The sequence below is a fragment of the Bos javanicus genome, chromosome 19, assembly GCF_032452875.1.
Source record: "Bos javanicus breed banteng chromosome 19, ARS-OSU_banteng_1.0, whole genome shotgun sequence".
NCBI lineage: Eukaryota > Metazoa > Chordata > Mammalia > Artiodactyla > Bovidae > Bos > Bos javanicus.
Genome location: NC_083886.1, coordinates 29,485,818 through 29,497,839, shown reverse-complemented (window position 1 = coordinate 29,497,839; position 12,022 = coordinate 29,485,818). Strand labels below are relative to the sequence as shown.

The following is a 12,022-nucleotide window of genomic DNA, read 5'->3' as shown; positions in this document are numbered from 1 at the left end:
CTCCCATAATTTCAATAAGAGCTATTAAGAAACAGCGACAAAAACAGACTGAAACTTCCTTCTCTTCTCCTTTCCTAAAACAACAGCACCATGACTCAGTAAAATACCAAAAGAAGGAAAAGAGGTTGGATAAGCTCTAAATAAGCATTTTTTCCACATCTTATTAAACAGATACATACACAGTAAAAATTGAGAGCCATTAATTTCCTATATTCAAAACATTCATTCATATATTAGATGAGGATCTATCATATAATAGGTACAAGTTGTATCTGAGGCATCAGTGAGACAACCTAATACAAGTACTGGGCCTGGCACTCAAAAACAATAGCCTAGAAATTAGATTTAAAACAATATCCACACCAAGTAGGAGATGAAATCATGGCTGTGAAGGAGATAATCAGAAAATTAAGGTCAGAACTACTCTGAGTAAAGTCAATACTGAAAGGGCAGGCAGATGAAAGGGCAACAAGATGACAGAGGAATGGGCAGGAAGACGCGAGGCAGACATGACACATCATCAGAAGAGCAGAGGAAAGTAGGCATTTCAAAAAAAAGTCAGTACTGAACATTTCAAGTAGAATGAGGACAGAGCAGCATCCACTGGATTTGACAGCGCTGAGATCATCAATGAGCAATTTGAGCGGAGTGAGCAGGAAACAAGAGCCCAGACGAGGTTAGCTGGGGAGCAAGTATGCAGTCACAAATACTAACAATAAATACATCGGAAATGAGCTTTCAAAAGCTTGGCTGGGAAGGAGAGACAAACTGAAAGTTAAAAAGAGACCCAGGGTAGAAGGAAAGAATAACTGCTTTTATTTTTGCTTTTAAGGTTAAAAAAATTGTATAATGTGTAATATATAAATGTAAGATATATAAACATTAGATATAAAGTATGTATATCTAACATTTATATATCACACATTCAGTTCAGTTCACTTCAGTCACTCAATCGTGTCCAACTCTTTGCAACCCCATGAACCGCAGCACGCCAGGCCTCCCTGTCCATCACCAACTCCCAGAGTTTACTCCAACTCATGTCCATTGAGTCAGTGATGCCATCCAACCATCTCATCCTCTGTCGTCCCCTTCTCCCTCCTTCAATCTTTCCCAGCATCAGGGTCTTTTCCAGTGAGTCAGTTCTTTGCATTAGGTGGCCAAAGTATTGGAGCTTCAGACTCAGCATCAGTCCTTCCAATGAATATTCAGGATTGATTTCCTTTAGGATGGACTGGTTGGATCTCCTTGCAGTCCAAGGGACTCTCAAGAGTCTTCTCCAACACCACAGTTCAGAAGCATCAATTCTTCTGTGCTCAGCTTTCTTTATAGTCCAACTCTCACATCCATACATGACTACTGGAAAAACCATAGCCTTGACTAGACAGACCTTTGTTGGCAAAGTAATGTCTCTGCTTTTTACTATGCTGTCTAGGTTGGTCATAACTTTCCTTCCAAGGAGTAAGCGTCTTTTAATTTCATGGCTGCAGTCACCATCTGCAGTGATTTTGGAGCCCAAAAAAATAAAGTCAGCCACTGTTTCCAGCCAGCTTGTTCACGCTCCTCTTTCACTTTCATTAAGAGGCTTTTTAGTTCTTCACTTTCTGCGTATCTGAGGTTATTGATATTTCTCCTGGCAATTTTGATTCCAGCTTGTGCTTCATCCAGCACATATTACACATTACACAGAGGAAACAGAAATCAAATTGCCAACATCCGCTGGATCACAGGAAAAGCAAGAGAGTTCCAGAAAAACATCTACTTCTGCTTTATTGACTACACCAAAGCCTCCTGTGAAGAATATTTAAAGAGATGGGAGTACCAGATCACCTTACCTACCTGCTCAGAAATCTATATGCAGGCCAAGAAGTAACAGTTAAAACCGGACATGGAACAACAGACTGGTTCCAAATTGGCAAAGAACTACATCAAGGCTGTATATTGTCATCCAGCTTATTTAGCTTATATGCAGTGTACATCATGTGAAATGCCAGGCAGGATGAAGCACAACCTGGAATCAACATTGTCAGGAGAAATATCAATAACCTCCGATACCCAGATGACAACACCCTTATGGCAGAAAGCAAAGAGGAACTAAAGAGCCTCTTGATGAAAGTGAAAGAGGAGAGTGAAAAAGCTGGCTTAAAACTCAACATTTGAAAAAATAAGATCATAGCATCTGGGGCCATCACTTCATGGCAAATAGATGGGGAAACAGTGGAAACAATGACAGCTGAAGCTCCAATATTTTGGTCACCTGATGCGAAGAACTGACTCGCTGGAAAAGACCCCAACGCTGGGAAAGATTGAAGGCAGGAGAAGAGGACAACAGAGGATGAGATGGCTGGATGGCATCACTGACTCGATGGACATGAGTTTAAGCAAGCTCCAGGAGTTGGTGATGGACAGGGAGGCCTAGCGTGCTGCAGTCCATGGGCTCACAAAGAGTCGGACACCACTGAGCAACTGAACTGAACTGATATATATATTTATATTACATAATATGGTATACATAAACACTGCATATAAATATTAAAATATACAGGAAAAGGTTGAAGATACAGGAGATACAAAGATGACAAGGCAATGAGATGCAAAGCACAGAGGGACAAAATTAGCCATGAGCAGGAATGTGATACTTTCACCACTGAGACACAAAGGAGGAACAGAGTAGTAAGAGGAGAGTACTAAAGGAAGGAAAGTGAAGAGAACACAGCATAAGTAGACAGCCTTGATTTCTCAGTGGAAGAGGATGTCAGAGGGGGACGGGGCTTCCAGGTGAAGTCAGTGGCAAAACAGGACAAAGAAGCAGGGGATGACACATTCATAAAAGTATGCAGGGGCCGGTGGAGAATGGCAGAAATTCTAATGACACCTTAAAAGACAAACTGTCTGCTGAACGGGTAAACAATGCAAGGACTCCGAGTTCAACTTTCATGCACCATTTATGAATAAATTACTTGCGGTACTAAAGCAAAACAGGGAACAAAAGAAAGATGACAACAGAGGTCCAGGAATAAGTAGGCAGAACTAACCTACGAGTATAATGAAGAGAAATCCGAGGATGACAGCATGCTGCCACCCTAGAAGCACATCAGAGCACTCAGCAAACGGTGTGAATAAGAAGCCGGAAGATACAACTTACAGCAAAGAAAGTGTATGTTTCTTCTCTCCACAGTGAAAAAAAAAAAAGTAATCAGAAATGTTAAGAACCATGAACAAAAATATCTGATACACTGATACACAAGTTATATATGCATACAAACGCTGAGTGCAATTTTTAAAAATGAAAATGGCTTAATCTGTTGAAATGACAGGATTTCAAGAGCTTTCTTCTTTTTATTGTGATTTGGTAAAAACTGTTTTGCAGTGAAAATAATAAAAAGATGGCCAATTTTAAAAAATGTTAAAAAGGCATACATGTCAGCTATGACACACACACTGGAAAAAAAATCTATTAATAATATGCTTCTGAGTAAAATAACAGGTAAAGAATAAAATGCCCAAAGCATCTGTTGAGTACTATAAGTAAAATGGCCCTAGAGCCTAGCTCCTCCTCTATGATTCTGCAGGAAATAACACACAGGTGGGCATAATACTGTAGGTGCTGCTGACTAATTCTCAGCACTACTAATGGAGAGTCAAGAACGGACACTTTATTTAAATAGAGTTACAAAAATAACCAAGAAAAATTTAAAAATTAGGAGGAGTAGAGTTATCTTTTTTCTTAAAGTCGATAAGACACTGAAAAGCAAGTATATTATTTCAAATTATAGGTTATAACAAATAGGTTAAACTATTACAACACAGTTTTTACAACAAATAGGTCTAAAAAAAAGATTATGGTAGGAGTGAAGGAAGATTATTCTATGTGCTGTATGAATGATGTGTGCACGACTTGTTACAGCAACTTTAAAATGCAGTTATTGATGGTCAGAAAATAATTTTATGAGCCAGAAAAGGTAAACATAGGATCTCATATCTTGGCCTCCCGTTTCTTCTTTATATAAAGTAGAATATAATTTCCGCTTTCTTCAGAGTCACACACACAAATAAGTGAAAGGGCAGTGGAGAACTGGAAGTTTCAGGGGTAGATTATTGATCACAGAAATAAGTCACTAAGGGAACCAGGAAACTAATACTAGAAATTCTAAGTTTATAGTGGCTTAAAAATCTACCAGGTTACATAAATGTTTCCAATGATCTTGATGCAAGAAAGAAGTCCAGTTGCTCGACTAATCCAACCTGCAGGTCTCCCCTATGACCAAAGAGACCAGGAGTCCAGAGTGACAGAGAAAGTAACCTATGGATCATAGATAAGTAGGAACCAAGTGAAAGAAAGCAAGAGATGACTTAAAAAAAAAAATCACAACAAACTACTACTCTCAGTAAGGTCAAAGAGTAGATATTACACAATGTAAAAAACTAAGTAGAAAACCAGGTTTAATATTCCAAAAGCCGAAATGTTCTGGAACCCAAGGTTAGAGCCAAGGAGATGGCACTGGAGTGGAGATGGCCAGGCAGCAATAAGGTGGTGACCAAGAGCAGAAAAGTCATGCCATGAGCCAATGCAAGAGTCCTCTGAAGAGAAAGCCAGGTGATAACCAGGAGGACAGCAGGCAAAGCACAGAACAGAATTAGACGGAGGGATAAGACACACAGCAGGCCTTCAGAGAATGTGGGAGGAGTCAATGCTTTAGAGACACCCAGAGGGAGCATGACAAAGGCCCAGCAGGGACTTGGGAGTTCAGTACAGCGACCTCCTGCAGAGGAACTTGAAAGGCTGAGCCCAGAGGTGTTATCTGAACTAGTCTCAGGTGGTCAATGGATGCTCTTGCTTCTAAGCTTAATTACAGCCTTTACCTCACCCTCACTTCAAGGTAAGAAACAATTCAGGACCTTGGCAGCTGAAACACCTAGTGATAAATAATGAAATGCTTACCCCTACTTTCCGTAAGAGATCCCCCACGATGTTCAGTGCCGATATCCTAGCTGAAGGAGTCAGTGGACTGGTACCAAAACCATTTGGTATAGCTAGAGAAAGGTAAAAGGCAAGTGATTACTCTGGCAACTTCCTTTACATTTGGGTTTTGTTTCAGTTTACAAAGCAGTATACACTCAATGAAAAATCAATATAATATTGTAAACTGTGGATATAGTATAAAGTGGAGATATCACAAATACGTTTAACCATTTTCCAAAAGATATTTAGGTTATATCCAATTTTTCATTATTATAAACAATGCTAAATGGACATATAACCTTAAAATATCTAGACAAGTATTTCTAGAGAAAAGGTTCTTAAAAATAGAACTGCTGAGTCAGAGAACATGCCCAAGTTTTCACCTTAATATCCTACTAAAGTGCTCTCTAGGTTGTGTCAATATTAGCAGTCCATATGGTCCGATCAGATCAGATCAGACGCTCAGTCGTGTCTGACTCTTTGCGACCCCACAAATCGCAGCACGCCAGGCCTCCCTGTCCATCACCAACTCCCAGAGTTCACTCAGACTCACATCCATCGAGTCAGTGATGCCATCCAGCCATCTCATCCTCTGTCGTCCCCTTCTCCTCCTGCCCCCAATCCCTCTCAGCATCAGAGTCTTTTCCAATGAGTCAACTCTTCGCATGAGGTGGCAGAAAGTACTGGAGTTTCAGCTTTAGCATCATTTCTTCCAAAGAAATCCCAGGGCTGATCTCCTTCAGAATGGACTGGTTGGATCTCCTTGCAGTCCAAGGGAGTCTCGAGAGTCTTCTCCAACACCACAGTTCAAAAGCATCAATTCTTCAGCACTCAGCCTTCCTCACAGTCCAACTCTCACATCCATACATATCCACTGGAAAAACCATAGCCTTGACTAGACAAACCTTTGTTGGCAAAGTAATGTCTCTGCTTTTGAATATGCTATCTAGGTTGATCATAACTTTCCTTCCAAGGAGTAAGCGTCTTTTTTTTTTCATGGCTGCAGTCACCATCTGCAGTGATTTTGGAGCCCAGAAAAATAAAGTCTGACACTGTTTCTACTGTTTCCCCATCTATTTCCCATGAAGTGATGGGACCGGATGTCATGATCTTCATTTTCTGAATGTTGAGCTTTAAGCCAACTTTTTCACTCTCCACTTTCACTTTCATCAAGAGGCTTTTGAGTTCCTCTTCACTTTCTGCCATAAGGGTGGTGTCATCTGCATATCTGAAGTTATTGATATTTCTCCCGGCAATCTTGATTCTAGCTTGTGTTTCTTCCAGTCCAGGTTTCTCATGATGTATTCTGCATATAAGTTAAATAAGCAGGGTGACAATATACAGCCTTGATGTACTCCTTTCCCTATTTGGAACCAGTCTGTTGTTCCATGTCCAGTTCTAACTGTTGCTTCCTGACCTGCATACAGATTTCTCAAGAGGCAGGTCAGGTGCTCTGGTATTCCCATCTCTTTCAGAATTTTCCAGTTTATTGTGATCCACACAGTCAAAGGCTTTGGCATAGTCAATAAAGCATAAATAGATATTTTTCTGGAACTCTCTTGCTTTTTCCATGATCCAGCAGATGTTGGCAATTTGATCTCTGGTTCCTCTGCCTTTTCTAAAACCAGCTTGAACATCTGGAAGTTCACAGTTCACATACTCCTGAAGCCTGGCTTGGAGAATTTTGAGCATTACTTTACTAGCGTGTGAGATGAGTGCAACTGTGTGGTAGTTTGAGCATTCTTTGGCATTGCTTTTCTTTGGGATTGGAATGAAAACTGACCTTTTCCAGTCCTGTGGCCACTGCCGAGTTTTCCAAATTTGCTGGCATATTGAGTGCAGCACTTTCACAGCATCATCTTTCAGCATTTGGAATAGCTCAACTGGAATTCCATCACCTCCACTAGCTTTGTTCATAGTGATGCTTTCTAAGGCCCACTTGACTTCACATTCCAGGATGTCTGGCTCTAGGTCAGTGATCACACCATCGTGATTATCTGGGTCGTGAAGATCTTTTTTGTACAGTTCTTCTGTGTATTCTTGCCATCTCTTCTTACTATCTTCTGCTTCTGTTAGGTCCATACCATTTCTGTCCTTTATCGAGCCCATCTTTGCATGAAATGTTCCTTTGGTATCTCTGATTTTCTTGAAGAGATCTCTAGTCTTTCCCATTCTGTTGTTTTCCTCTATTTCTTTGCACTGATCGCTGAAGGCGGCTTTCTTATCTCTCCTTGCTATTCTTTGGAACTCTGTATTCAGATGTTTATATCCTTCCTTTTCTCCTTTGCTTTTCGCTTCTCTTCTTTTCACAGCTATTTGTAAGGCCTCCCCAGACAGCCATTTTGCTTTTTTGCATTTCTTTTCCATGGGGATGGTCTTGATCCCTGTCTCCTGTACAATGTCACGAACCTCATTCCATAGTTCATCAGGCACTCTATCTATCAGATCTAGGCCCTTAAATCTATTTCTCACCTCCACTGTATAATCATAAGGGATTTGGTTTAGGTCATATCTGAATGGTCTAGTGGTTTTCCCTACTTTCTTCAATTCAAGTCTGAATTTGGCAATAAGGAGTTCATGGTCTGAGCCACAGTCAGTTCCTGGTCTTGTTTTTGCTGACTGTATAGAGCTTCTCCATCTTTGGCTGCAAAGAATATAATCAATCTGATTTCGGTGTTGTCCATCTGGTGATGTCCATGTGTAGAGTCTTCTCTTGTGTTGTTGGAAGAGGGTGTTTGCTATGACCAGTGCATTTTCTTGGCAAAACTCTATTAGTCTTTACCCTGCTTCATTCCGTATTCCAAGGCCAAATCTGCCTGTTACTCCAGGTGTTTCTTGAATTCCTACTTTTGCATTTCAGTCCCCTATAATGAAAAGGACATCTTTTTTGGGTGTTAGTTCTAAAAGGTCTTGTAGGTCTTCATAGAACCGTTCAACTTCAGCTTCTTCAGCATTACTGGTTGGGGCATAGACTTGGATTACTGTGATACTGAATGGTTTGCCTTGGAAACGAACAGAGATCATTCTGTCGTTTTTGAGATTACATCCAAGTACTGCATTTCGGACTCTTTTGTTGACCATGATGGCCACTCCATTTCTTCTGAGGGATTCCTGCCCGCAGTAGTAGATATAATGGTCCGTATGGTAGTGCTCGCAATAATATCAGAGATCTTTTTTTTTTTTGCGTCCAACTTGTTAGTCACTTTAACTTTTGTCTCCTTAATCCAAGAGTCATTTAAATCTCTTTTTTTGGAAGTCATCTGTTTTATCTTCTGCACTTTTTCCTACTGGGTTGTCTTTTCTCTCATCAGCCTGCAAGAGCGCTTGTAACCTTGCTGGGTACAGATATACATCCTTTCTCTTACATATATCTCCCAATGTGACATTTATTTATTTTTGGCCACACTATGCAGTACATGAAACTTCCCCAACCAGAGATTAAACCTGTACTTCTGCAGTGGAAGCACAGAGTCTCAGTCACTGGACCGCCACGGAAGTCCCAAAGGTCACAACTTTGTCTAACCACCCTCCTCCCTGCATCCTGAGTAATACATGGCACTTAACAGGTACCAAATGTGATACAAAGTGCTATACTTTCCTTGGCAGGGATTTCTGGATCTTGTTCCTATTCTACTCGAATTTTACATTTTCAGTATTATTAAATCTGTACTTTTATGGAAAGTTGTTTTAAATGTTTTTTGGAAACAGGCATTTTATCAATGAAATGCAATTACAGCCAGACCACTTCATAGAGATCAGCTCTTCAATCCTGACACTGATTTCTCTAACCTTCGGCTTCTCACTGTCTGTGTGCCAACTTCCTTCCGATGGAACAGCAGCTTTTAGGCCAGCGAAAGTTTATGCCATCAGTTCCAATCTAAAAATGTGTCTCTCTGGACAAATATTCTTGCCTTAGGCTTGAAATATCTTCCTTCTGTGCCACAGCAAGCTCTGTGTCCTAGTGACACCCCCTTGAGGCTCCAGATAATTCCAATTAGTGCTTAGCTGAAGAATTTTCAGAACTTATCTGCATAATTCTAATTAGTAACATTAAAAAAAAAAAAAAGATCTTAAATGCTAATTCTCATATGCCACTAATTCTAAGGTCCTCAAATATACAAGCAGCCATTCTGAAAAGTGACAGCTTCTGATGCCTGCTGTAATCTATATACTGCCTACTCTGTATTCTCAGCAGCAAACTCCACACATACTGCTGCAATCAGCAACAAAATTACACAGAACTTTTACATACCTTACCTCACCTCACCCTCATAAAAAGACAAAAAAAGGGTGAATTATCTATTCAAGGGCTTCTGAGCACTTGAAGTATGGCCAACACAATTAGAAACTCAAGTTTAAAATTTTAATTCATTTAAATTAATAAAAATTTAAATAGTCACACTTGAGTGGCTACTGTATTGGGTAGCACAAATATGGAGATACGGAGGGCTAACTGTACTAACTGAAATTACTTCATATCATTCTGAAAGATAAAATCCTGTATTTTAAAACAGGGTAAGAAGAAAGTACAGTGTAGTGGAAGTAGCTGAAATATGATCTGCAAGCTGCAAAAACTAAATAAATCTCAAGAGTTTCAGGGTTCCATTCTTAACATTCTATCTAGTGGCTACTTAATCCTTTTTTTTTGCTTTATCTGGATTTTAAAAAACACCTTGACTGATGGCAAAAGGAATATTTTTATGCACTATTCACCTATGAATAGTATCTCACCTGTGAATATGGCAGCTACTGAGGCATGTCATAGAATGGACATGCCCATCCAAGCCAACTTAGATGAGCCTGAATGGTAACTCAATGAGTCTCTGCACTTTTCATGTATAAAGGCTTCTAGTCTCCCATGATATGTTCAGTGGCAGGGGCCAGAAATAAAACTGCATTTAAATATGATCCCCAAACTTGTAACAAAGTGGCATGAACACAAAAAAGTACACACAATAGAAAAAAATTCAATGTTAATAATAGTTGACTTTAAGCACTAAGATTGCAGATAATTTTATTTTCTTTTTCTCTTGTTTATATTTTTATATTTTTCTACATGAACATGTGTTACTGCTATAATCAAAACAAATTTCCTTAAGATCTTCAACTTTTTAAAATTTCAATTTTCTGTGGGAGAGGGAGAGGGTGGGGAGATTTGGGAGAATGGCATTGAAACATGTATAATATCATGTATGAAATGAGTCGCCAGTCCAGGTTCGATGCACGATACTGGATGCTTGGGGCTGGTGCACTGGGACGACCCAGAGGGAGGGTATGGGGAGGGAGGAGGGAGGAGGGTTCAGGATGGGGAATACAGGTATACCTGTGGCGGATTCATTTCAATATTTGGCAAAACTAATACAATATTGTAAAGTTTAAAAATAAAATAAAATTTTAAAAAATAATAATAAAATTTAAAAATAAATAAATAAAATTTCAATTTATTAAGCTGTTCTTATCTCAAATGTAGCTCTCACTTCACTGGTTCCTATGTATGAGTGAGTGGTCTAGGAGAACAATTCCTTCTGTTTCACAAAGAGCTACACTAAACCAACCTTTAAACTAAAAAGACTGCTTAAACCTTAGCAACCCCTGCTTCATCAGCAAAGCCTCTTAGTTGATAATCAGCCATAGGTTCAGAAAGAAAAGACATTACAAACCTTTCGGTGAAGGAAAATTGTTCTCTGTTCCTTTGCCAACAGGGGTAGCTGGCAAAGAAAGTGATGCTTGGACAGCAGAATCCATCTTTTCGCAGTCCAGCGTTGGAGAACTAGGAGCTGATTTTCTAGTTACTTCCTGTTGTCTTTCCCGAACAGCTAGTTCTTGCCTTAAATCTGTAAAATGTTGCAAAGGTAGCAATATTCACTAGAGGGAGCAAATACATCAAGGAAAGTTACATCTGAGATGCCATCAAGACATTCTTCCTAAATAAATTACTTCTCAAAAATGATTTTCATATTTAATAATTTTTACTTCCAAGGGAATAAAAATGACAACCCTATTGTCTAAATGGTCATTTAGAATTTTAAAATTCTATAACAATTATTCTGCCTTTATGCAAAAATAAGGCAGACTCTGAAGCAGAACTCACAGTGAACAGATACAACACAAATATAAATATTCTTTACCAACTTATTTGCATTTATTTTGAAATGATGATGTAGTTTGGGGATTATTACAAGATCAATGAAGAGCAATTTTGTCATTTTTAATGGGTTGACATTCTTTTACTCATTTTCCTATGAAATATTTTGTTTTAGAAAGGAAGTAGTCAAAATAGTTGCAAACTGCTTTCTGGTTTTCAAATATTGAATTTTTAACCCAAAATTAATGTTCTCTTTTCCTGTAATGCAACTGACCAATATCAAGAATACTTGCTAACTGTATGATTCCACATATATAAGGCATCTAAAATGTAGCAGTTCTCCCTTATCTGAGGAGGGTATGTTCCAAGACCCCCAGCGGATAATGCACTGAACAAGACAGCAAAAAACATCACCCTGTTACTCAGAATGGTGCACAATTTAAAAGTTAGGAATCGCTTATTTCTGGAATTTTCCACTTAATATTTGCAGACTGCAGCTGACCATGGGTTACTGAAACCGTGGAAAGCAAAACCACAGATAAGGGGGGACTACTGTAGTCACACATAACAACAGAAAGTAGAACTGCGGTTGTCAGGGCTCGGGAAGGGAGAAATGGGGATTTGTTGTCCAATAGGCAAAGAGTTTCAATACTACAAGACGAAAAAACTCTAGAGCTCTACAAAACAATGTGAATATAGTTAACATTACTGACTTGTACCCTTAAAAATCATTAAGATGATAAATTTTATGTTACTTTTAACCATAATTGTAAATTTTAGAATAAAGTTATTATTTTATACATTATATAAATTATGAGAAGTTCTTCAAATGAATAAAGCTCCCCCCCCCCCAAAAAAAAGGAAGTCATTAAAAAAGTTTTTGTTGGCTGCACAGTTTGTGGGATCTTAGTTCCCTGACCTGGGATTAAACCTAGGCCCCTAGCAGTGAGACCTGAGTCCTAACCACTGGACTGCCA

At 39.1% G+C, this 12,022-nt stretch overlaps 1 protein-coding gene across 4 annotated transcripts in view; it reads right to left on the bottom strand.

Annotated features, from left to right (window-relative positions):
• The window catches only part of NDEL1 (nudE neurodevelopment protein 1 like 1), a 41,994-nt gene that overhangs the window by 16,838 nt on the left and 13,134 nt on the right, over nucleotides 1-12,022 (bottom strand). For all 4 annotated transcript variants that reach the window (XM_061391012.1, XM_061391009.1, XM_061391008.1 and 1 more), the window contains exons 6-7: nucleotides 10,621-10,794; nucleotides 4,940-5,031 (exon numbers count right to left, since the gene is read on the bottom strand). In XM_061391012.1, the coding sequence (XP_061246996.1) occupies nucleotides 4,940-5,031; nucleotides 10,621-10,794 (266 nt within the window). The remainder of the gene's footprint in view (nucleotides 1-4,939; nucleotides 5,032-10,620; nucleotides 10,795-12,022) is intronic.